Here is a 25,806-nt window from a genome sequence, read left to right on the forward strand (position 1 = left end):
ACAGCTCTTTGAATTCCATGACAATATAATAATAAAGCAATGTATAGTATGATATTATATGATAGCGAGAACTTAAGGATAACCTGTTAATGCTGATGGAATCTCAAATAAACACATTGTGGGAAATTGCCCTCAAGATAGAGGCTAGAACCCAAATGACCTGTAACACTTTTTATGGAGTAATCAAGTCTCAAATTGGACAAATCAACAGGATCCGTACCCTACTTAAAAGCTTACCCCAGAGTTTTGGGTCCACTGAGAAGTTGTAATTTGAGCTGGAGGGCTGGTTTCACTTACAGACTGCCCATTTCCTCCACCGACGAAGACACACACACAAAGTACCAACTGTTCATCTTGTGCAGAAACGAAATGGTGAAAGGTGTCCAACACAAGGACGTCTCTCGGACCTCTCCAGGTAAATGTGCTCTTTATGTGCGGAACCGCATATTTTTGCTCAAATCGTCTGACATTTATTAGAAATAAGTAATAACTGTAGGCCTATGGTTTGTTTTTTGGGGGGGAGCAGAGCTTGCGGCGGAAACTTAACCAACAGGAGAAAAAAAGAAGAAAAAAACCCGATAATCCCGTTTGTATTGATTGAATCAATCAATCACGCGGCGGCGCGCGCATGCGCAGCAGCAGCCCCATGGACGCGTCTATCAATTGCAGAAGTTCCTGTCCAAATCTGTGCTCCCCCGGTTAATGATTTGCTGGTTATCTCGTACTTAGTACTTGAGCGTGGAGTTTGGAGTCTGCCCTCCCTTCCGATAAAACATGATAGGAGACGCTCGGACTTGCTTCGCCTTCCTCTTTGGCCCTTTAGTTGGACACTGACTCCCGGTTCGTTTTCCTTCGGCCACAGCGAGAGGACACACAATGTTAACTCACGTTGTGTTCTTGCTTTGTGCAGCTTCTTCTGTCTCAGCTTCTGTCAAAGGTGAGTTTTAAGGGGGGGTTTCAGTGGGAAGTAGTGTGTTGTTTGGGGGGCGAAAGTAGCTGTTAATCGATTATTTAATACAGGTTGAATGCGTGTATTTGGGAACAGGATATTTCTTCTTAATGCTCAGTTAGTGGACGTGACTCCAAAAGGGTTTATTTTAAGCTCAAAATGACACAATTGTGCTTTTGGTGAAAGTCATTGATGAGAAGTGACAAGCTTCATTTTATTCTACCTCTGATCTATCTCCAAAATGAATCAATCCTCAAAGAAGATCTTACAGAGGCCACAATGTCAATCTCCTATTCAGGACTGTCTTCATTCACACTGTGCTGCTTTGGGGCATGACTGATTGATAAGAAAGATAAAACACAACAAAACACCTCATTTCTGTTTGTTACGCTTCTGAAGTCCAAGAATCTACGTCAGCTGTTGATGAAAGACAGAACATGTGTGTTATTTGTTGAACTATAGCTCGGCGCTCCTGACTGACTAGTGATGGAATGAAATACTGACACGTCAGTCTGCCTCCCCTCGTGGCCTAATCGTTGTATCTATTGGAAAAGCTCGTCAGCGATTTTTATCTGCTCTCGGCTTGAACGCACCTTGTTAATGGCGCCTGATGGAATCATCCCAACGCTATCAGCAGATGTTTCTGTAAAAGAAACACAAAAAAAATGAAAGAAACAGAGCTGTTTTTGTTATGGAAGTGACCTTAATGAAATCAACAATCACAATCACATTTGATAATTGAGCTAGAACAGCCCTTTCAACAGAGTTTTAGAAACTTTTATTATTAAATGTAACAAAACAGTTTTTTGAGTCCATTCATCAGAGCGAACATTGTTGTCAAAGTTACATTTTCATTAAGAGCGTCCAAAGTGGGGCTTGTTTAAAAAGTCTCCTCTTTTAACCTGATACATTTGAACATTGTCTCCTAAACAGCAATTTTTGGAATTGTAAGAAACTACAAAAATAACACTGCACTTCACCCAATATCCAATGTGTACTTATTGTCTGTTTTTCCCAAAAGAGTTTTGGAAACCGCTACAGCGACAAGCAAACTGACCACATGTAGTTGGTATTAGATTTCTATTTCAGGTTTCAACTGATGTCCATAAGGTACATACATCAAATTAAACCAATGGACAGACACACCGTTGACAATGTTAAGAAAATTTCATGTAGAAAGACCTTTTTAGTCTACAAGACCGATCTTCACTCCCCTCCAATACGACCGTGTTCGTATAGAAGATCAACCCCACTTTCTTCACAGATGTTTGCTCACCAGCTGTGTTTCCTGTTGTTTTCCTCCAGGCGCTGCCGGACCCCGGCTGAACAACAACCAGCTGTACAAATTCAGCTACACCACTGATGTGCTGCTGGACAGGACCAGGGGGTCGAAAGAGGGCGGCGCTGGCTACAAGATCTCGAGCGATGTGGACGTCAACCTGGTGTGGAGAGACCCCGGCAGCAAAGACGACCAGCTAATTCAACTGGCGGTATGTCCGTCAAGTCATATGTTAAGGCGTGAGACGCAATGTCATTTTGAGAGTACGAACCGTCCATTTATTTCTCCTGACAGACAGACTTTTTGAATTAACTGGTGAAGGCAGACCTTCACCAGCTCCGGAAAAATCCGGAGAAGCTGCTTTGGTCGAGATGAATTAATCTTTCTTAGATGGTTCTTAGATCTCAAACGTGAGGATCGGTCCTGCGTCCCGGCGATCAGAGAAGAAGAATGTCCTCCATGGATCCACTGCAGAAAGCGTTCTAGGGAAGACCAACCTGGCCGCTCTCACTAAACCATTCTTACTACATCTAAGAAATGGAAAGGTAAGAGAGCCTCTAATTGCTGCTTTGTCAAGGATTTAGTTTTAACAGTTCACATTGCAGATGTAATTGTAATTTACCCGGCTTTAATCTTTTTTCTGCATATTGCTGCAATTAAACATCTTTTAGTATAAAGAGTGAATATTTATGTCAAAGTTGAAAAGTTTTTATCATTTAAGTGAGAGTAATTTATGGATATTATATAAATAGTTGTTTAGGGCAGGTTTATGATCTTATACATGAATCATTACGCACTCCACTTTCATTGCGCTGCAGTGATGATGCTGGCAGGGGAAACAACAAGCAGGTGTGTGTGTGGGTGTGCGTGTCTGTGTCTGTTTGTGTGCATGTTTGCGTGTCCTTGTGTGCAAAGGTCTGCAGGTTCCGAGGGTCAAAGGAGTAATGAGCCAGCCTCATCTGACTAGTCTCCCGTTGGAGGATACGTTTCATGCTGTCATCTCACTGGCTGCGAGATGCTTGAGCTCAAGCCAAACTCTTATCAAGTCATTATCTCAATGAGCCGTATCCTACGAAGGATAATTGCTACACAAGGAATTGTGCCACGTTGAATGGTTGATATGTCATTTAAAGCTGCAGGAGGAAAATCACATGCCACTTGTTTGGTCAAATACTCCACGCTGTAGAACACCTACACACCTAACACCTAAACAAAGGGAGGATAACGGTCCATTCGTCGGATTTATTAAGATCATTCAACTCAGTAGTTTTAGATGGTCACAAATGTTCCTCATGGGGCTTTGTAATCTGTCCACATGCGACATCCTGCGTCCCGAAACCCTCACAAGAAAAAGTGCAATGGATGCCATGTGTGCTGAACACATTCAATGCATACGACAGAAATGATTCAAATATTGACACTAGTAAGGCGCACAATTATTTAAAATGACTACTCGTTATACCAGCTGTAGTGGATGTAGTACACTGTCAGTGATAACAAAGGAAATAATGGTGTCAGCAATAGTAGTGTGACTACTACTAATAATGACAGCAGATTTTGGGCCTTACAGTAAACCTTCAATACGAATTCAGGTTTTATAAACTGTAAGGACTTTATTAATGCTAAATTCCTTTTTATTTTTTGTTGATCATTGATAATTAATCCCTATGACTAATTGGAATGTTAAAATGGGAAGCTCTGCAGAGAATTCCCTCAATATCAGTGTATTAACAAGCTTTTAAGGTGGACATTTATTATAATGCTATTATATATTACCAAATAGAGAAGAACATTAATTATTTATTAATGGATTTTAACTGATCTAATGGTCATTAGTAAAATGCTCTCGCCGTGAATAAAACAATTGGTTCCAGTTTATGAGCCATTTATTAAGTAATACCACTTTTAGTGTGAAGCAGAGTAAATATAGAAAAGATACGTCAGCATTCTGTATGTTTTGTATCTTATTCTATAAACTGCACACTCACAGTTCTGTGACCGTCTTCAGCTGTTTTAACCATCAGGATTAAAGCTGGTCCAGTGTGGTGTGACGACTGAGAATCTGTGTGTACCGTGGTATTGTTAATTTCGTTGACGCTCACGGCGGAGTGTGACAGGAAAGACACACCGAGTAGCAGTGGACAATCTATTTACGGTGTTCACTGGCTGATGTCGTAATGCAGCACCACAAATGAATCCCAAATGGTGTAGGAGACACTGTAGGATGATGACGTAATGGGCCGCTTTCTCCACTGAACCGTCTTTGGAAAGCTTAACTTGTGTGTTGTGAAATGATGTTTCCCAAGATTAACATTTCCCTTTTTATCTTCGCTTTGGTTCCCTTATTTTAAAAGGACATCAGCAACATAGCCAAAGATTTACTAATCCTTCAGAATTCTCAATGTCGTCTGACGATGTGCATGCAGAATATAATTAGAGGTTGAGATAGACTCCTTTTTAAAAGTTTAAAGTGCTAACACCAACGTATTGTTTTTGATCTGCACTTCAAAGAACATGTTATTTCGGCATGTAATGCAAATAGTCGCTGATGTCATGAGCATGCGTTTCTATGCACAAGTGTGAAAAGGAAAACTGACACCCTGTAAGCCGCTGTGAAGGGCAGCACGTATGGCCCTGTAGGTCACTTTCCTCTTTATTTGCTTGACAGAATACATTTTGTGTGCATTGTTCCAAACCACACAATTTGGTTCAATGTGTTTCTTTCTTTTACAGGCAAAAGCATTTTATTCCTACTGGACCGAACCATCAACCATCAAGAACCTAAAAAGAGGGCTTGCCAGCTTACTGCAAGTGCAGCTCAACACTGGGAAGGTCATCGAGGTAAACTGCGCGATAATGCTCCCATTCCATTGATTCACGTGCTTCTTATTTCAATATATGTGACTGATATGAACAAACTCAATGTCCGGGAATAGAACGACGTGTCTGGAAGGTGCACGGTTGAGTACGTGGCAGTAAAAGGCCAAGTGACGAGAACAAAGATCCTGGATACGTGTCAGACGGAGGAGACGGGATTCACCACTCACAGTCAGGTACGTCTGCACCCCCGGGCCTGATCGCCGTGTTAAAAATACAAACGGCGTTGAGTCGCTGATGAACGACCCCCCCCCCCCCTCGGCGTGTCCCTCCTCAGGTCTTCGGCGTGAGTAGAAAGTCCAGCTCAGTTACGACTTTCACACTTGAAGACGGTTTCATCCGCTCGGCTGTGGCTGAAGAAACGCACTCGCTGGCCGTCAACGCCCGCCGGTCTGCCGCGGCTAAAGTCCTGTCCAGGTGAGCCCCCGCAACAGAGAATTAAGCGAGGAGCTGCCATTTCAAATACAGGAGGTTTAAAACGTTCAAATTGGTTGCTTCCCAGGCAAACCCTCGCGTTGGTGGGGACAGAGGCTGGACCACTAGAGGCTGCTGGGAAAGATGTGGCCGGGGTGGTGAAGTCAATCGATGGCAAACTGGCAGCCGTTGGTATCATTGCGGAAAAGGTCAAATCCCAGTGCAAGGGCTGTCCATCAGTGAGTGCAAAACTTTACTTTTACTTACTACACAAATACGGCCCGGCGGATGGCAATGTGGGCCAGTATGTCCGAATTCTTTTGGTCTATTACTAAATACGAAATACTGCAAAACCCCACGGCGTTTTCCATCAGCTTTACATTACGGATTAGCAAATATTTTAGCATTCTAACATACTAAACTAGGATGATTAGGATGTTAATTATTCCTAGCCATTGTCCTGTTTGCAGTGTCATTGTCGTGTCTGTTGTGAAACTTGTATGACGGGAACAATGACCCGCCTAACTGACTGACGGTGACCTCTCTTCTACTCCCCTCTCCTTTTAGCTTTTTGAACATTGGCAAACTCAACAGAAGCAGCTGGAGCCAGCGAGCCTGTCCAAAGCCACGGCTCCTCGCAGCTTCCTCGCCTTCATCCAGAGCATCAGGAAGGCGTCCAAGGACGAGATCCTCAAAGTGCTGAAGAGTGCCAGCAAGACATCTCTGTAAACAGGCTCCTCCTTCCCCCTACCTCCTAGTTAGCTGGCTGACCGCATCGATGGGCCGTTTCTTTGAATTACTCTTAACTTTGTCCACCGATCATCGTTGTGTTTCCTTTCCTCCTGCTCAGGCCTCAGGTGGTGGATGCTGTGACCTCCTCCCAGACCGTTGCTTCGTTGGACGCAATGCTGGAATTCCTTAATTTCACCGATGCCAAAGGTTTTGTTCTGCAGGAGAGGTTTCTCTACGCATGTGGCTTTGCGTCACATCCCAACGAGAGGATGCTCAAGGTTCTGTTGGTGAGAGTCATGTTTTTACTAACAGAATTGACACCGTTTCTTGTTGCTCATATGAGGACAGAATGAGACCGGCTGTCATCTGGTACATATCAGGGAAGGGAACATATCAAAATGAAAAATAGACTATTTTAAGTCTTTTAAAATGTAGTCCTGACAAAGAATTTTCAAAACCAAGTCATATTATACTTTTGTGAAGTTTAACAGAATTGTTTTCCTTTTAGGATATTTCAAAGGGAAAGATCGGCAGCTCAGACATTAAAGAGTCAGTGGTGATCATTATGGGAGCACTGGTCCATCGACTCTGTGAGAAAGGAGGGTGCAACTTACCGGTGAGCTTCCGACAATATACTGAATGATAACGTAAAAACTGGCAAACTGTCTTTTCACAGAGACACAAATAAACATTTTTTTTTCATCGTCCCGAACATAAACCAAAATTCGAAAGAATCCCACAACTGCCTGATGATGTCCTGCGGTGCATGTGCCTCTCAGACAGTGGTGCAGGTGAAGAAGACGATTTTAGACGGTGCCGGCAGCGCGCAGGCGGAGTCTGAGATCCAGATGTATCTTCTGGCCCTGAAGAACTCTCTGCTGCCCGAGGCCATCCCCATCTTTACCAAATATGCAGAGTCCGAGGTGGGAGCCTACAGCACCATAGCGCTCACTGCCCTGCAGAGATACGACGTCAACCTCATCACCGATGAGGTGAGACGCGATGCACGCAGCACTCCTGTTTTCTTTTTTGTTTTTTTGTGAGTGTCATGGGGATTTACTCAGCATGTAACCGAGACTGAAACCAAGCGCTCCCTCGTTCGCAGGTGAAGCGCACAGTTGGCAGAGTTTACCACCAGAATCAACGGATCTACGAGAAAAACGTGAGAGCTGCCGCTGCCGACGTCATCCTCAGCAGCAACCCGTCATACATGGAGGTCAAGAATCTGCTTCTGTCTATCGGAAACCTGCCTCATGAAATGAACAAGTACATGCTCTCCAAGATCCAGGACATCATCCGCTTCCAGATGCCAGCCAGGTGTGTTATTGGCAATCCAATGGTCCAACAGCAAAAAAACACAGACCAAAACAATTATTTTGTTTAACAGACAATATCTTATTGATGCACATTGCAGGCACTCGTGGTATAATATATATCTATTTTATTTTTTTAGCAAAGTTTTGCAACAAGCTATGAAGGACATGGTGTCTCATAACTACGACCGTTTTGCAAAAGTTGGATCATCATCTGCATTCTCAGGATTCATGGCACGTAAGTAATTAACCCTCATCTGTATGATTAATAAAATGTACAAAATGCAGTGTTCTAAGATATTCAATTTGAAATGAATGAAAAGATGCTAACACAATCTAACAGTGAAGTAATGCAGTACAAACACAGGTCAATCAAGTAAGATTAGAGGAGTAGAGGTGGTTAAACATTTACGCTTGATACGCTTGACGTCTCCTTGAAACTCGTAGTTTTGAGGAAACATTACAACCGGTATGTGTATTGCTGACTGTATGCTTTAAAATCCTCTTTCTTCAGAATCTGCTGATGTGACCTCCACATATAGTTTGGATATCCTGTATTCAGGCTCTGGGATCCTGAGGAGAAGCAACATGAACATTTACGGTGCTAGCAAAGGAGCGATGCTACATGGACTACAGGTAAGGAAACCCCTATAAAACTAGATGATTACATGAACATGTAGAAAACCCACTGGGCATGAATAGCAGGAGCTCTGTTGCAGGGTCAAGAATTGTAAATATAGCCTTGCACGTTTTTTGTCAAATAATATAAATATATATATATATATATATATATATATATATATATGTGTGTGTGTGTGTGTGTGTGTGTGTGTGTGTGTGTGTGTGTATATATATATATATATATATATATATATAATATATATATATATATAAATATATATATATATTTTTTCTTTTTTTAGATTATATTTAAATATTATATATATATATAATATTCCCGTCTTCCCGAAATATACAACATTTTAAAAGAAAAAAAATCTCATTTGAAAATGTTTAAATAAAATGTGTAAATAAGAAGCCTATCCTGGCATTCTAAAATCAAAGACCAACAGAAAACAAATTATTTCATTGCCGTTATTATGATGACAAAATTACTAAAAGAAGCCCATGTAGGTCTTCTTCAGGGCATTTAACGCTGGCTCGTCAAACCCATTTTGACCCACGGTTTCATACACAAATCCCCCACCTTTCTTTTGTTTTGATTTGGACATTTTTCCCAGGTGGCAATTGAGGCCCAGGGCCTGGAGACACTGATTGCTGCCACGCCCGACGAGGGAGAGGAGGACCTGGAGTCGTTCGCTGGGATGTCGGCTCTGCTGTTCGACGTCCAGCTGCGGCCCGTCACCTTCTTCAAGGGTTACAGTGACCTCATGTCCAAAATGTTCTCCATGTCCGGGGAGCCCATGAATGTGGTGAAGGGTCTCATCCTGCTCACTGATCACTCTGAGGTAAGAAGCCGCATCTTTCTACCACATCGATGCCCCGTTTACACCAGACAACAGAATCAGTGTTCCCCCTACCATTATGACAGGAGGGCACCCCCCTCCACCGCCCCTGAAAAAGTGTGTAATAGAAAGTAAAAAAAAGTTGAAATTTGTATCATTTAAAAAAAAGTAGTTGCCCGACTACTAGGTTCTAGGTTTACTACTGAAGTTGTAAACCTAGAGGAAACGCTGAGAATAGTACATAATAGTAGCAGTAGTAGTTGAACAATTTCAATCTTTAGTTAACATGCAATTAGGTTATAAGCAGGGTGACATTCAGTAGTAATGAGTCATCCATGCAGCTGATAGTGATCGGTAGGTAGTGGACCCGTCTCGGTGAATTGCTTGTGTTTGATGGCCTGTTTTGACCTACGAAATGCTTTCCACAGATCTTACTTCTGTTTAAATACAGACACTTATTTGTTTTTGGTTTTCTTCAAGCTTGCTTGAGAAAAACAACTGCATCGTTTGTACTTTTTTAAACAGAATTTTAAACTATTCAGTTGCTACACAGAAGTAACTGTATGTTGCCAAATCATATTGGCAGATAGAGAACACGTGAATGGTGGGGAATCCAAAGCATAGACTTTGTGGTGCGGTTTGCGTCCCGTCACTCGCCAGCACTCCGCCGCCGTTTCATTCAGAATGACCCAACGGACGAGCAGGGCATGAATCCCATCCCCCTTCGGCCCTCCAGGTGATCCAGCTGCAGTCCGGTCTGAAGGCGAGTGCCGAGTTCCAAGGAGGGTTAGCCATTGACATCTCTGGAGGCATGGAGATCAGCCTGTGGTACAGGGAGTCCAAGACCAGCGTCAACAACAGGTACAGTCCGGAGACACAACAATCACACTACTGCGGGAGGAGTGTTTTTTTTTTTCCCGTCCTGTAATCAAAGCAGGGCCCCCTGTTTACAGGTCACAGCCTTGGGGTGATACATTATCTCACCGGGTAGCTTTGTAAAGTCCTGTGTGTACAGTATGAGGTAAGGCAGCCGCAGGGCAAAGGCCGTTGTGATAGAAACAACCTACGCGGCCGCGAGGAAGCTTGTTTTCGAGTTTACGGTCGAGCCGCGCCGAAGCCCTGCGAATAGAGTTCTGTTAATGTTGGATTCATGTAACTTCAGATGGTCTATAATTGTTGTCTGATTCATTTGTTCCACCAGCATGTTGGACCCGCTCCAGCATTGTGCTCCACGTCCGTCTCATTTCTGGGTCTGTGTGGATATGATGTCAGCGCTGTCTGCTTCTCTATTTTAGAACTTCGCGGTCGACGCATTTAAATCGCGCTGGTATTGTTTAGCTCGCGGCATCTGGTGATGAAACAGGATTTAAAGGTCAATGCCGCGGATTTTTAACATTCAAATGGGTGGGTTTTCCTCGGCAGACAGACGGTTCTGCATAAACACGTTAGTAAGTACCAAAACAAAACGCATGTTCCAGAGGAAAAAAAAAGTATTTTCTGTCCCACTTTCTAACCACGGTTTGGGGGTCACATCTTGGGGATGAACTTTTGAGGATTCGACCCATACGTGCAGGCCAAGAGCAGAGGCAGGTGAATGGATCAGAATAGTTGTAGCTCCTCCACCGTGATAATAGACTGGTAGTCTATCTATAGAAGCAGAACGAACCAAGGGGAATGTCTCCACTGGCATCGTTACGGAGGTCGGATGTTCAACTGGTTGGCACGCACTTTGGTTTGAAACATAAAAGGAAGTTGTTACATGATAGTCAAACTCTGCTTGTTAGTGTCTACAGCATACAAACTGTATTATACAAATAAATGGTCACAAACAAGAACCATTCCAATGTAGTTGTGACAAAGCTAAATGAGGGAAGAAAAAAAAAGTTTCTGATTGTTTTGTTTCAAAAGCATATTTTCACATGTTTTGTCGTGGATGGTTCCAGGGGAGCGTTAGTGGTCACTGGCAACGTTACAGTGGACATGGACTTCATGAGAGCCGGTGTGGAGGTCAGCTTTGAAACAGAAGCATCGCTGGACTTCATCACCACTGTCCAGTTTTCCGAATATCCCTTCCTGGTGTGCATGCAGATGGACAAAACTACCTTCCCCGTCAGGTATAGAGAGACCCTCTTTTTTTAGGGAAAACGTCTCTACTATTCGCGGTTTTCATCTCTTTCAAATACCTAATGGTCTAATTCTTGATGTTCTGCTTCCAGTGAATATCTGACCAAGTATGAGAGCTTGTCATCGGGGAAAAGCGTTGTGTCGCATAACAGCAAGAAGCAGCTCGTCCCCGGCTCCGAATTCCCTCTTCACCAGGAGAACTCAAACATGTGCAAGAAGGTTTTTGACTCCAGTTGGTAGAAGAGATGCCATGAACTATCCAGGGACGAATATTGTCACTCAAAGAGGGCTTATTGCATTCAGGGACAGCTGTCACACCTCTGCCTCGTGCATTGAAAGCATGCAAGAGCGAATGCAAATGTTTTTATCTTTGTAACAAAACATGCAATGTTTACATTCCTGTGTATTTAAGTCATCTTCATTTGACATTTTGTTTGAAATCAGGAATTCTTGAATTGTCTTTTTTATGGATTTCCTGAAAAATGTATTTATGATGGGCACACTCAGGATGCATGTTTTCTTTGATGGGTAATAATACTCAGCATGAACTATACGACTGTAATCATCCCAACACAGTTACAGTATAAATGTACATGTCAATTTGTTTATTGTTTTGTGTCAATCACTGTCACCCGCCTGAATTAACTTATTAGCAAAGTAAAATGAATCAATTCCATGTCTATAATTCTGATGGCGCTTCTTAATTTTTCCTGCAGCGATAACGTGTGTGCTTTATCTTTACTTTGTACTTGCAAGATTTTAGGGTAAAATCGAAGCTCCAATCGTGAATCCATCTACACTTGAATATATTTTTTTTTTACTTGGCTGTAATTGCCTTGGTCTTAAAACATTGCGGTAGTTTTAAGACATCAAGTTTTCATACTAAGAGATCAGTGTGTTAGATTTGTAATTGGCTGACAATAAATGTTTAGTGGAAACACTTTTTGGCTTGGTTTATGGATACAACAAAAACAAAGTTTATGTGTTGTGCAATATGTAAAACTGGAATAACGCTATGGGGGCACCGGGTTTAAAATTAAGCTGTGGGACTTTGTTATTTTTGTCTTTTTAGAGGTGCAGTCCTCCACGTTTAGAAGTCAAGGTCATTAGCATATGAAAACAGTTATATTGACTAAAATGTCCAGCAGACTGACTCACGTGTTGATCCAGGTGAGGCAATAAATCTGGCCTTTTCTTGAGTCGAAGCCGTGACATCAGAGCCCCTGCTGGCATCCAAACACAACAACTGGGCCTTAATGTAGATTCTTTAGAAACCACAAGAGCAGCTGGGGGTAAACCAGTGTCTGCCAGTCTCACTGCATCCACGGCAACCGAGTAAACACAGCAGCAAACTGTCAGGTTGAACTTAAGCCTCGGCCCGGGTGATGTTACAGTGTCACCAGAAAGCCAACCTTGCACGCTGGCAGATGCCACGAGTGCTCTTCTGTTGGCATAAATCAATTTGATTCACTTCGGCTGTTTTTTATTTTTCCTCCAGGTTTTTAATGGAGACCATTTATTGAAAGTACGACACTGCACAAAGTCACAATAATCATGACCGGTAGAGAGAAGGAAATAAAGTGCAGTTAATGCAGAATATTACAAAGTAAAAGTTGCTGCTAGTGTTGAGAAATAATAAAAATAAAAAATAAAAAAGTAAAAATGCAAAAACATGTTTAAGGAAAAAGGTTGTTTATTATGTTGACCAGTTATGGCAGGCAGGCCATTGCAATTAAAATGTATTAAAATGTATTCAGTTTTTGGTAACGTTTTCTTATACATTTACATTTTCATAAGAGGTTTACAATTAGCATGTTGCAACTAATGCTTGTATTAATAATTAATAAAGCATTTCATAATATGTCAAAAACCAGTTTGAGGCAATTAACGAGAACGTTTAGTGTGCCAGGTTGTGAGGAGAAATACTTTGGCTCTTTAATTCATCAAGCACTGACCAGCAAAAGGTAATGTTCACAACCTGGCATCCCAAAGGTGTTCGTTCAGTGCCCTGAGAAATGACCAAATCTTTAACAAAGCCCTTCTTTAAGAGCAGAAAATGCATTTCATTCTAACACAACTAGACCTTAAAGTGATTTAAATTCATGGATACATACGTGTTCGGTAGCTTGATTCTGAATCTATTGCAAACATACTGTATGAAGGCTGATCGACTACAACACACTCATTCGTCATTTTATTACTTTCAAGCGCAGCACTCACTCTTCTCTTTTCAAGGCGTCTCTCCGTTATTCTGACCGCTGTCTTTTTTTGGGGCAGTCACAGTTGACATTAGGCATGAAATATATATATATATATATATATATATATAGGATAGTACAGCCAGTATAGCCTTTTTATTCAAAACATATGCCCCTTTTCTTTGAACGTTCATAAATACACTTATCTCAGACCATCTCACCCTCCGTTTAACCTCTTTCCTTATACAAAAGCAAGCTTTGATACAGTTAGTTTCATACATTCAACCTCAAAGTCAGCAGGTTTGTTGAGGGACGTGGAATAATTTCTAAAATAAAACATGTACAGTGCATCTTTGGGCGAAATTCATCAGAAAAAACAAACAATGATTCATTTTACAATTAACAAGTCCATGTAGTACTCTTTTACCGATGTTTACAGGCATTTGTTGCTGAGTAACAATCCATAAGTGCATTTTTATTTATAGATAAAAGTCTTTCAAGAAACTAATGAAAAGCATTTGGGAGATGGGTTTTTAAAGGTTTTTATGTTTTTAGAGTTTTATGTTTAGGACAAAATAAGAAGAGCTGGTTTACAACTTACAGTATTTATCTGATTTATTCATTTATAGAAAATCATACCTCTCAATTCTAACTAAATAATGTTGTTGTATATCATAAATAAGTGTTTTGAATTAAATGTATACATTAAAGTAAAGATTTCTCCTCCAATGCATTAAATGCTCTAGAATCAACTTGCTCTAAAGAGCCAAATCATGTCTTATCTTTGCTGCATTTCACTTGAAATGAAATCAACTCAGAGCAATTTGTATAAAGTCTGTTTTCACAGAGACACATCATCACATTTATTTTACAGAATTAGGGTACTTAGACTGACCAGCAGCTCCAATACCTTTAATGTGGGTTTAGGTTTGAAACATGCTCTACAAATTGATTTAGTTCTACATGGGATGCTGGTATAACTGAGTCAAGTATAAAAGCATAAAGACCTATGATGCCCCACGTTGTTTATTCAAAAGGAAACAAAACAGGAAAAAAACATGATCCTCTGAACTTCTCTACACAGGAAGCAGTCACATAAATGTCATCAGTCGATATATGTCCATTTGATGAGAACTCAAATTCATACATATTGTTAAACTAAGAGGTCAAGTGGGTTAAAAAAAGAGAAACTGACATTGCTGTGTGTACGTGTGGTGACACTTCCAACACATGTAATCTGTACATTGCTGTCTACAGAGAAGTAACACGACTCCTTGTTGTACACTCACAGAATACTGAACTGCCGAACATAACTCACTGCCACGGAACGCGCGCGCACTAACTCGCATCTCATTACACTAAAAAGTGTAAAATAAACCATCACAGAGGAAGTTATCCCGTAAATGTCTCAGCTGGCTCTGACTCATTAGGCCCAACGGTACTTAGAAAATACTGATTCAAGTACACAGTTAGACCACAACGCCACTTCCTCTGATTGCTCTTTTTTTTCTCACGCAGCAAAACATAAAACTAAATATTTAAACTTTAAACTTAATTAAAATAGAAACATACACTACTTTATACAGCATATCAGTTGTGCAGGTATTAGCAGCATGTCGTGAGTCATACACCTACAGTACTTTAAGTAGAACATCCTAAAAAAGATGGAAATGTTATTGTGAATGTGGAACATTGTTGATGGAGGGTAGCGATATCATACATAGCATGTCTTATATTTAACATTTCCTTAGGACATGTTTAAAAACACATTATTTTGAAATACAGTAATCATAATTTTAATCTTGTGGCTGAATATGAGGCGATTCAAAATTACCCCTTAATCTGCATTTATTTATATGATCAGTGCAGACAAATGGTCCCTGTCTTCCAGAAACAGTATGAAATATTGTAGATTGTAATCACTTTAAGTAATGATCTTATTGAGTGAAATAAGGCAAGACTGTGTAACTTTTGAAGAACAATGACCCCTACGGCCACAAGCATCAACTACAGGAGAATGGCAGATGCATTTGTGTTTTGATAATTGTTTTACAGCAATCTCTTCCCCACAACAATCTGATACTATGTATTTTCACTGATTTGAAGGATTCCAATATACTTCAATTTGGGCAATAACCACCATTTTCCAGTTGAGAAACATGGTCTCCAATTTAAAAGTGCTAACCCTTTCCCCCCCAAACAAACCATCCCAGTGCGAGCTCCCAAGTCATGGTCCGATAAAGCCAGCAGAACCACTTACTCCTTGAGATGCAATCTTGAGGCCAACATGCAGGACGCCTGACATCCCAGTGGAAATGGCCAGCGGGCTTCTCCAAATCCACACAACATCAATAGACTAGAGGGGCAGACCCTGTGTTTCTGCAATGGTAGAGAGCAAGTCCAATGTTCCACAACGAGGATGGATTCTGCCCGGTTTTTCTCCTGGAAGTTGGAGTTGTCTTTCCAGTTCCATGGTATACGTTTTCCCTTCATATTTGAGCACTGTGCAGCCTGAGCTGAGCCTTGCCTCGGCCTCCAGCGCCATCTGACAGTTGGCAGCATCTCTTTGAGGCTTACTAATAGTCGTTCTAATGGCCTCCTGAAACTCTTCTCGTACAGTTTAAGCATCTGTGACCACAGAAGCTCCGCCCCCCTCCCCTCCGCCCTTCTTACATCTGCATCAGGACCAGTCAACCTTTTGGGCACAATTTTGTGCAGTCAGTTCTGCAACTGAGACTTCAAACCCGTAACAACACGATTATGCATGACACACTTGGGAGATTTTGGCATGTTTTTGGTTGAACTACCTCATTGGGATAAATTGGCAGCAAATTTTTTGGCTTCGTGGTAAAACCATTGAAATGTTTATCGTGACATCATCAGTTTTTCATCAGCACAAAAGTTACAAAGTCTCACTTTAAAGAAACGGTAACATTGGATTGATAATAATACATTTGTGGAGCGGCTAATAAAACTCAATTCCCTGCCTTGTTTCCTTTTGAATAGACATATTGCAGGGACCAAAACCAAATTTCAAAAGTTCTAAACAGCAGGTGACTGGAAAGTATTACAAAGCAGATTCGTATAGCAACATGGCAAAGCATTAGCCAGAGAGTGTGGCTCAAAGCGTTTACCCTACAAAGTGCTGCAATGCATCCATATTACAGTAAGGTCTTAAACAAGAGGGGATCAAATTGTTGGTGGTGGAACTTTGTCGTGGGGAGTAGATCACGGGTGGGGGGGGGGGTTGAAAACGGCAAGAGGGGTGAATGAAGCCACGTTCTTTGGTGGAGATGTCTAGACAGAAAAGAAGACATAAAAAGTTACACTGTGAAAATAAGATGTGATAAATGAGGAGAAAACACGATTTAGTTTCAGCCCACGTTAGGATAGAAATCGTTGTCCCAAAGCTTGAGTCACATTTCAATAGCTTTGGACACAAGCCTCTGTAGTGGGAACTTTTCTGACTGTAGCTTCTGGTTCAGAACCAGCGGACCAGATTCAGCCGAATCACTGCCGAGGGAACATCGCTCGATTTGTTTACATATGACGAGTAGAGGTCAGCTGCGCTATCCGCCTCCTTCTCCCCGTTTAGGAAAAAGCAGAGGGGGAGGGGGGCTATAAAAAGTTGACCCCGTCTCAGCCCTAAAGACTCGCCTCCAAGCTGGAGCTGCAGCCTGCATCTGATCTCTCCGAGCAGCTGTCCTCTGCATCAGCACAACAAATACTTTACGTTGCCTGACCTTTTCCTCCTGCATCACTATCCAAGCCATGTCCCACGTCCCCCCCGGAGCACACACGCCTTCCACCACCACACGTTACAAACACACACACACACCCGGCGTTCCTCTTCACACCACTACCCAACCCCATGCTAGGCCCCTGCCGGACACGCACCAAGCTGATATGTATCCGCTCATGCAGTTGTATTATTGCTCTGATACATTAGCTAGGAATGGACTGTGACTAGTCTATTTGAGTGAATGATACACTTTTTATTTAGTTGATATTCTTTTTTTGGGGGGGGGGCTACAGCATTCAACAGCAGGACACACATATGGAATTACTGTAATGTTGTAGTAATTCATTACTTTTTATGAAGTTGAACCTAATTTATGTGATAATCTTCAACTCGATGCATTAAACAAAGTTGTCTCCTGTCAAACGTTCTCAGAAATGTCTACTAGGTAGCAAATTAGGAGGCAGGAGAACATTATTCATTGATTTATTTACTCTCATTTATTATTTATTGCTGCCTTAATTATGCTGTCATCTAATACAACCTAGAGTCAAACAATAGCCAAACAACATATTAACACTTCAGACTAATGTTGTGTAACCTCTCAATACAATGTGTTTTCTTATGATTCTGGGCCCTTTGTCTACAGGATTGATTCACTCTCTCCACTGCACTTCTTAATAAAACGACTTAATGTGTTTTTATTTTTGGGAAAAGTACATGTATTTGATAATCGTGTACATTTCTATATAAAGTCACTAATTAATGACATTTAAAATGTTTTTTACATCAACCTTGATGTTTCAGCTGCACTATGCATGCAGAATACTAGTGAATGGATATTTAAACATAATGTTACCCTTTCATTTATTTTGCCTATATTTGACAGCTAAATGAGTTGCTGTTTTGATGTGGTACATGCTGAAGCTAGCTTGGATGTGCAAATGCTGGTACGCATCGCCGGCTAACAAGCTTGCAGCGAGCCCAAATCCCAGCTAGGGTTCACGTCCCAGTCTGTGGTCGACACACTGCAGCTAAAGGTCAAGCTAGAGCACATGCATTTTAAACCAGCTTAGACTTGAGCTTGACCACGGTGCACACATTGTTTTGGGTTTTGTGATCTCACACTAAAATTTATGCTAATTTCAAGTTCAATTGAATTGCATTATTTATTCATTTATTATTTACTCACTTTACTTATTGCAAGCTGTCGTGTGAGAAACAGTTTCTCTGCCGATATAATCAACGGACCTGTCTGTGCTTCACAGGAATTATGCAAATTGAACAGTCAGCGTAATCAGTTAAAACGTTTGTCTTTAATTATTTGTGTGAACTGAACATTTAAGCTATATTTAGCCTTTTTCTTTGTACTTTCATAATGCAACAATTCAAGAAGGATTGTTCAAACCAATTAAGCAAGGGGGGAATTTCCATTGAAATGCAACAAACCAGAACCAGAGACATTAATGAACTCTAAAGCATTTCTGACACTGAATAAGAATAACTGGTTGTAAGGTTTTTCTGACTGGAATTCTTTCCTGTGACACTTTCCCGCCCTAAGAATAAACCATGTAAACAAACTCGTCTCAAGCTATCAAAATAGCCCGACGATGTGTAATGTGGAGAAAAGGGAACTCAACCGACTTGCGGAGCGAGGCCTAAAAAATCCAGCATGCCCAGCGGAGTCATGTTACCTGTCATGGAGCTATTGCATGTCTATTAACACTGACATGCTTCTGCCCGTGCAGCGCGGCTGGACTGCAGCTCTAACATTTACAACCCAAGAAAAACATACGACGTACATCGGGACCTCTGCACACGTTGACATGACAATGTGAGTGTTGCACTGCTGGTGGTAGCGTCGGTAAACTCTGAAGTATCCCGAGGGGAGGGTAAGGAAAGAGATAATTCATTCTCTGTGTCATCTCCCTTCAGTCTCTCTGACTGGACCACCCAATGAATGGAGCTTGTGTTACTCGGGAACTTTTGTCATCTATGTCCACCCTAACTCTGTCATGCTGGGTGGTTTTCTGCGCTGCTGTTCCCTGAAAGAATGTAATCAAGTGCATTTTCTCCTGTTGACCTAATATTAAATAAAGCATTGAAAGCAACGTGTGGCACTGTTGAGGATCCTTCACTTGTGATTAAAGCTCCACCAATAATTATTATATTTCGATTTGAATGAACAAAACATTAATTCTGCACACTTTACTCCAGTTTAGTATGATGTTGATGTCAAATTACTCCCCTTAAGTTTTAATGAATTCAATAAAGTTGATACTGAGCTTTATGCAACGTGTCAAAAGAACATTGTTTTACATATTTGATCTGGATTCAATCAAATACATTGGAATGGTAAATAAATGAAAACACATTTATACTCAGACACAAAGAAAAAGAGTTGTAGGAGTGATGGGGAGATGCGCTGACTTACATGCACAATGAGGTGTTTCCTTGGTCACCGGTGCTCCACCACGAAGCTCATTGTTGTGCCATCGAAAGAAGGCGGTGCGATGATCCTTGGCCCTTGTTGCGTTGTGATGCTGATGACCGGCTTCCTGTCAGAGCTCGCTGCCCCTCCTCTGGCGCTCACATGTCCCAAGCTGACAGGAAGCTGCATTGGCCCTCGTGTCGCCTCACCTGTCGCACTGTAATACGCACTCTCTGCACCTGTTGCACTGGCGTCCAGCTTAGGACTTCTGGCCCTTTTGACCTTTTCTGCACCCTCGGAGTGACACGGCGAATGACACAACACCGCCTGGGCCGGCAGAGTGGGTGAGGGGATGAAGCCCGGGTAGATCAAGTAAGTGGGGGCGTACGCTGCTGGGCTCATGGCCAGGGAGGACAACGAGAGAGGGACGGGGGTGACAGGTGCCACGTGAGAACCGGACATAGGTACATCCACATACTGGCCTGTCTCAGGGTCAAATAGTCTCTTTTTGGTTGGCTGGATAGGAGTGTCCACCAGGTAATAGTGTCCTGTGGTGGGATCTAAAAGCATCTTGCGCTGTGTTTGTGGGGCGGCCTCCCCGCTAGAAGGTGTAGGTGACACATTGGGGACTGATGGAGAGAAACACAACACCTGTTGCTGTGTCTGAGGGTAGACGCTTGAAGCTGGGTACTCCGTGATTAACGGAGACCTTTTCTGCTCAGGCGTCATCCTGTCAACTGCTTGGATTTCGCTAACATTTGAACTCACCTGCCTGGAAACGAGATCTCGATTAAGCAGTTTGACTTCATTCGTATACCCCGGTATGGTTAAGTAGTTCCCAGAGTCTGAGCAGGCCTGTGCAAAAGTGGGATTAGTGGGAATCATTTTGACCTTCCCCTGCTCCACCTGGCTTTCTTTCGGAGGCGCTATTTTCACCGACAGTGGAGCTACGGGTGTCCTGGAGCTTTTCATAGTCGATGATGTTAGCAGCGAGGCGTTTTGGGCAATAGGATCACTAACGGAGCCAAAATGAAGCACGCGTTTGTTACTAAACGTTTTACTCTGCTGTGATTGCGTTTGAAACGCGTCGTCGTCGTACGGGACGCGTATAATATTCAGAGCTCCTTTAGCATCCTGTGGCTGAGGAGACCGGTCGGTGATTGTTGTCTCCAGCTCCTCGGCTCCCTGCTCCTCCCTGGCGATAAGCGATAACACGTGGCTGTCTGTGATTGGCTGCGGAGCTTGGCTTTTACGCTTCCATTCGTTTCTGTCAAAAACATAAAGCTGCTCCATTGTTTTGACCGCAGCTTTAAGCTTCTCTAAAGCAGCCTGTTTCGGTATTTTGGGCTCATTTCTCCTCTCAGAAGTCTCACATGCAAACCTTTCCTGCCTCTGTTTGGTTAATTTGGCTTCAATATTTGGCTGAACATCTGACTGGTCATGGTGCTGCTGCTTCGACGCAACAAGCGGCACCCTGCTGGCTGTGCAGTAAGATGGCGTGTTTTCACTTTGAGCGGTTTCAGATGAGGCGGCTGCCTCGGGCGGCTGTTGTTTAACATTTGTTTTTACAGAGTGACACTTAATCACAATAGGAGACGGTAGAACATGCTTCGTCGGCGCCTTTGTCACCTCCAGTTTTTCAGCTGCTGTGGAACATTTACCCTCGCTGTTATCCAGGGAAACAAATCGGTACGAACTTTTTACCAATTTACGGACATCTCTGACTTGATATATTGGTGTTTGAAACTTGCATTTGGTGTCTCTGATGTCTCTAACAGTGAAGTTTGGGATTTTATCTGAAGCGTGGCATTTGGCATCATCTGCTACCTTGAATGTGTTCCCGGTGTTTAAACTTATTTTAGGGGTTAACAGGTTGGCAATATTCAGTGTGCAGCCTTTGTTTTCCTTCACACTCCGCAGGCATATTTTTATCCCAGGGGGTTTACCCCCTTCCGCATTCTCCTCTTTGACTGTGTTTCCATTGTTGCCTGTTTTTAAGGCAGGTGCACCTGTGACTGTTGCACGGATTGGAACGTCTTCTCGACAGGTCTTCTCTTTCGAAAGGAGCTGGCAGCTCGGGACAAACAGCAGTTTTGTCAGCATGCTGCTTGTGTCTAATGCCTTTTGTTTTGTTTGTGTGGCGGTTAAAGATATGGGTTTTGGCTCTTCCTCCTTCAGGGAATTAAACGCACTATTTTGGCTGTGGCTGAGAGAAGATTTTGGAGGCTTCTGTTCCCCCTTTCCTAGATCATCTGGTGCTTTGGAGATGTTATGCTCCTCTACGAGCTCACAGGAGCTGGCTCTGCTGCCCTCCAGATATCGATCATCATCAGCAGAGTTAACGGTAAAACCTGAGCCTGATTCTGACGTCTGTCTCTGAAGGCCCATTCCTTGCCCCCTATCTTTCACTCCGTCATAATCTTTACATTGAAAACCCGAGGACAATGCTGGGTAGGCGTCACACTTCTCGCCCCTCTCCATTTTACGCTCCTGTTCAAACTGCATCTTTTTGGAAATCACATTTTTTAAAAGACTTGATGCAAAAACTGCTCTTTGGTGCGTACCCCCCGTGCAATCTGAGGAGAGATATCGCATCTCACACCCTGACCCGGCCGAGACAGTCCCAGTTAGCTCATCGGGTCGTGCTTTCTTGGAGCATTTGGGAAGTCTGGCGCCTTCGGGCGCTTCAACGTTACACCGGAAATTCAACGTGACTCCCCGCTGCTTCGGCTGATCGGGATCGTTGAGTTGTATCTTTTTGGTAGATGATGATTGTTGAGAAGTTGCTCTCTTGTTCAACGCGTACATTTTGGTTTGTGGAGCTTTCATACCGGTGACTGACTTACCGGGCCTCCTGCCACCCACAGTCCTATTCATTTCCAAAGTTGAGCTTGACGTCTCAATTACACTCCCCTCTCTACCCTGAGATATGTTTCCATATTTCAAGTCCACATAAGCCGACCAGTTATTCATTCCATATTCCGACATGGAAGACTCACTGGAGGTGCTGAGATTAATAGCATCGAAGTATGGACACCCCAGGCTCCGGAAAGACTTGGCGGTCAAATTACGCACCTCTTTGTCAGCGTCGTCCAGCTCGCTGATGGAGCTGGACGCTCCGCTGGAATACTCATTAATATCCTTCCGTCTCAGTTTGGATGCAAGGTGCTGACGGCCCGGAGCGGGGATGAAATATTGTGCTCTGTCGCCGAGGGGCCCCACCCTGGGGCCAGAGCTCACAAAGGAGAAATGGCTCCCGTCTCCAAAGTGTTTCGTGTACCCACGTGCGCTGTTGTCGGAGGTACTGATGGCGTTGTTCACCGCTCTGGAGGACGTCTTTATCGACACGTGAATCTTCCCCGCGTTAGTGTCTCCTCGGTGGTTTTTGCACAGGCTTTCGTCTGAGCTGGCGCATTTGTCCGAGTCGCAAAGATCACTATCCTCCAGCTCGGTGGTGACGACCTCTCCGCCAGGATTCGCGCGCACTTTCGCCTGGCCCCTTCCCCTCAGTATCAAAGTCCTCCCCTGCGTTTCGTTGCTCTCAAAAGAAGCGTAATCCACAAAGGAAAAAACCAGGTTGTCGTCTTCAAAATCCCAACCGGTCCCGCGGCCCACTTCGTAATCCACGTCGTGGTCGAGCTCGGTCAACTGGATTTCGTGCGTCGTGATGTAGTGGGACTCGTCCTCCGCGGCGGCGTCGGAGCCGCAGTGGTCGGAGGTCGCGGCACTGGCACCGTCGTCCGATTCCGCCCTGCTGTTCAGATACATGTCGGTGTACCGGAGCTCGCCGTCCCCGCTGCGCGCGCGTCCCCCGCGGTCGAGCTCCGCCCGGCGCTGCTCCTCGTCGTCCGAGTCGCCGCCACCGGCGTTGGGAAGTTTGGTCGGAGTTTCCAAAGGCGGCTCTCCCGAAACCGGCCCGGGGGAGCCGCCCCGCGTGTCCTCTAACTGCTCTTCGGGACGATCCCCCCCCGCGGGGACTGAACCCTCCTCGCCGCAGTCTCCCGGCTCGGACGCGTTGCATTTGATAACCGGCGGCTGGTTCCCCGCGCCGGGGAAAGTCACTTTCGCCGTTTTTGCGCCGTTGGGTTTCATGTCCAGGTCCACATAGTTGGATCCGCGGTCCTCGCCGTGCGCCTCGTCCTTCCGCGTGTCCTCCGGGAGCAGCTTCCTGTGAAGTAACGTGAAAGCTGGGCAAGTGAGAGTCTCCTCCGCCGCTTCCATTTAGTCCAGTCTGCTCCCCCCCCCCCCCCTCCCCCGTCAGGTGGTGGTCCTCGTTTACGATGGTGTCCCGACACACGACGGAAACTGTGCGCAGGCTGGTGGGACGGGGAGGACGGAGAGCCCGAGGGTAGGTGGGGGGAGAGAGAGGGAGAGAGAGAGAGAGAGAGAGAGGGAGAGGGGGGGGAGAGAGAGGGAGGGAGAGAGCGATAGGTGGGGAGTCCGAAGGAGAACTTTAACTCGTGAAACCAACCTCCAAAAAGTACCAAGATTCAGCACCTTTCACGGATGAACAGCTCCCCTCCGCGAGGTTCTCTGAATTGCTTAAGTAATTATTCCGAGACAATGGAAACTACCACGAGTTTGCGGCACAAAACAGGGTGAATATAAAACATTTTGTTATTATACATCGTCCTGAAACTTTAAGACGTTTTTTTCCTTTTAGATGAGGGATTGGTGTACCAGAAATGTGCGAATTTACACACATTTCCCCCTAAAATAATAATCTTCAAAATACTTACTCAGGCTTGTACCGAGAGAGTTTTGAATGCCCCTTGTTGTCTTTAAATACAACAGAAAATACTGTAAACAGCCATAAACAAATTAAATTGTCACCATGTTTTGAAGAATGTATTACATAGAAATCTTCAAAATATAGATACAAATGAAAGTGGAAAGTTTGTTGTATGTAAATCCTTGCGATGCCTTGTATTATTAATTTTGCAATGCACTATTGGGGAAATAACATGTCACTGTGAAACTGCCCCCAGTTGATTTCTGTCATCAAGTGTGCATTTTACGGATCTTTAGCTGCTGACTCACATTCCCCTCCTGTTCTCCTACATGGGGCCAAGGACGTATGGGCGGTGATACAGAGGTCAAATCGTTACTGTATTGCGAGCCACTGATTTTAAGGCGTACAAAGGACGCAGGAATAAACACTCCATTTTAAAATGCACCAAACTACTTAATATTGTCACTAATAATATTTGTAAAGCGGAGAATGCCACCAGTGCTGATCCTTCTCCCTCAAACAGCTGCCTTGTCTCGATGTAGAAAAATATTCCCCGCCAGCTGGTGCCAGTCAGCTAAAAGAATTTACTACAAGTTCATCCAGTCATGTGTAAATGCAGTTCGAGAGTCGTGTCTAATCTGTCGAGAACGTTTTCGCCCCTCCCACCACTGAGTCCTGAGGGATTAACGGCCAAAAGTCAGTTAACGACCGATTGTTCGATAATGATTAATGCCGCTATTGTGGACAGGGTTGAATAATGTAATTTTGCTCAGTAATGATCTATTCATTAGAGGTATTTCTAAGTGTCGAAGACAGAAGTGTTGTTTCTGGACCGGGCCCCAGATGGGTGGTATGCAGCAGGGAGGGGTCAGGCCAACAGTTGCTCCGTGTGGAGGGTACACTGACAGCAATATCAAGGACAAAGGCCACCACTGTGCAGCCTTTGTCACCCCCAAATACCACTTTTACCCTGCGTATTGTTGATAGTAATAATGGTGGTTCAAGTCCTGGCTGCCCCATGTCTCAAGTCGAAGTGTCCCTGAGCAAGACACCTAACCCCTAATTGCTCCCTGGGCAAAATGTAAAGCCATGGGTTTAAAGTGTAATGTAAGTCACTTTGGATAAAAGCGTCAGCTAGATGACCTGTAATGTAATGTAGACTCATTGAAGAAATGATCCAGTATTTCATAAAAAATGCAAAGATTAAAGAAAAGTTATAAGAAGTGTGCAGTGCATCTTTTTTGTTCTTTTTTCTCCCATCAATCATCCCTCAACCTCTCAGATGCACCCTGAGACCCTTAGGGGCTCAACTCACAGATTCTCATATATAATGTATAGTTAAAACTAGTTACAGCAGTAATATGTTTCTTAAATATTGTCAATAATACCAATATACCAACTCACTCGGAAAAGGTAGTGTCATGTTGGGCATTTTTGTACAATAAGCTTGTAATTCTAAAATGGTATTTATGTTCAGTATTGCTAACTAACTGTATAACTATATTGCTAGTTTGTCTGTCATGACTTATATGTGTGACTCTACTGCCTTGCA

The 25,806-nt window shown here is 43.4% G+C and overlaps 2 protein-coding genes across 2 annotated transcripts; one reads left to right on the forward strand and one right to left on the reverse strand.

Annotated features, from left to right (window-relative positions):
* Window positions 1–610: 610 nt before the first annotated feature.
* On the forward strand, window positions 611–12,095 carry mttp (microsomal triglyceride transfer protein). Its single transcript, XM_040187633.2, has 18 exons — window positions 611–937; window positions 2,255–2,439; window positions 2,630–2,773; window positions 4,962–5,069; window positions 5,165–5,281; window positions 5,383–5,522; window positions 5,608–5,758; window positions 6,087–6,244; window positions 6,370–6,538; window positions 6,760–6,867; window positions 7,031–7,243; window positions 7,357–7,568; window positions 7,705–7,802; window positions 8,079–8,200; window positions 8,806–9,033; window positions 9,767–9,891; window positions 10,974–11,144; window positions 11,247–12,095. The coding sequence occupies exons 1-18, from the start codon at window positions 877–879 to the stop codon at window positions 11,392–11,394; spliced, it is 2,658 nt and encodes an 885-aa protein (XP_040043567.2). The 5' UTR covers window positions 611–876; the 3' UTR covers window positions 11,395–12,095.
* Window positions 12,096–12,829: 734 nt separating this feature from the next.
* Window positions 12,830–23,867, reverse strand: LOC120825797 (uncharacterized protein C4orf54). Its single transcript, XM_040187631.2, has 2 exons — window positions 19,526–23,867; window positions 12,830–16,649 (listed from the first exon to the last, which is right to left on the reverse strand). Exon 1 carries the CDS (start codon window positions 23,741–23,743, stop codon window positions 19,550–19,552), a length of 4,194 nt encoding a protein of 1,397 aa, XP_040043565.2. The 5' UTR covers window positions 23,744–23,867; the 3' UTR covers window positions 12,830–16,649; window positions 19,526–19,549.
* Between the last annotated feature and the right edge of the window lie 1,939 nt (window positions 23,868–25,806).

The sequence above is a fragment of the Gasterosteus aculeatus genome, chromosome 9 (genome assembly GCF_964276395.1).
Source record: "Gasterosteus aculeatus chromosome 9, fGasAcu3.hap1.1, whole genome shotgun sequence".
NCBI classification, from domain to species: Eukaryota; Metazoa; Chordata; class Actinopteri; order Perciformes; family Gasterosteidae; genus Gasterosteus; species Gasterosteus aculeatus.

Bases quoted from the DNA above. Each gene is read 5' to 3' on its own strand.
- LOC120825797 (XM_040187631.2), bottom strand. From the start codon at position 23,743: ATGGAAGCGGCGGAGGAGACTCTCACTTGCCCAGCTTTCACGTTACTT.
- mttp (XM_040187633.2), top strand. From the start codon at position 877: ATGTTAACTCACGTTGTGTTCTTGCTTTGTGCAGCTTCTTCTGTCTCA. The intron at 6,539-6,759 runs GTGAGAGTCATG...TTTTCCTTTTAG, and splicing joins GGATGCTCAAGGTTCTGTTG to GATATTTCAAAGGGAAAGAT. The intron at 11,145-11,246 runs GTATAGAGAGAC...TTCTGCTTCCAG, and splicing joins AAAACTACCTTCCCCGTCAG to TGAATATCTGACCAAGTATG.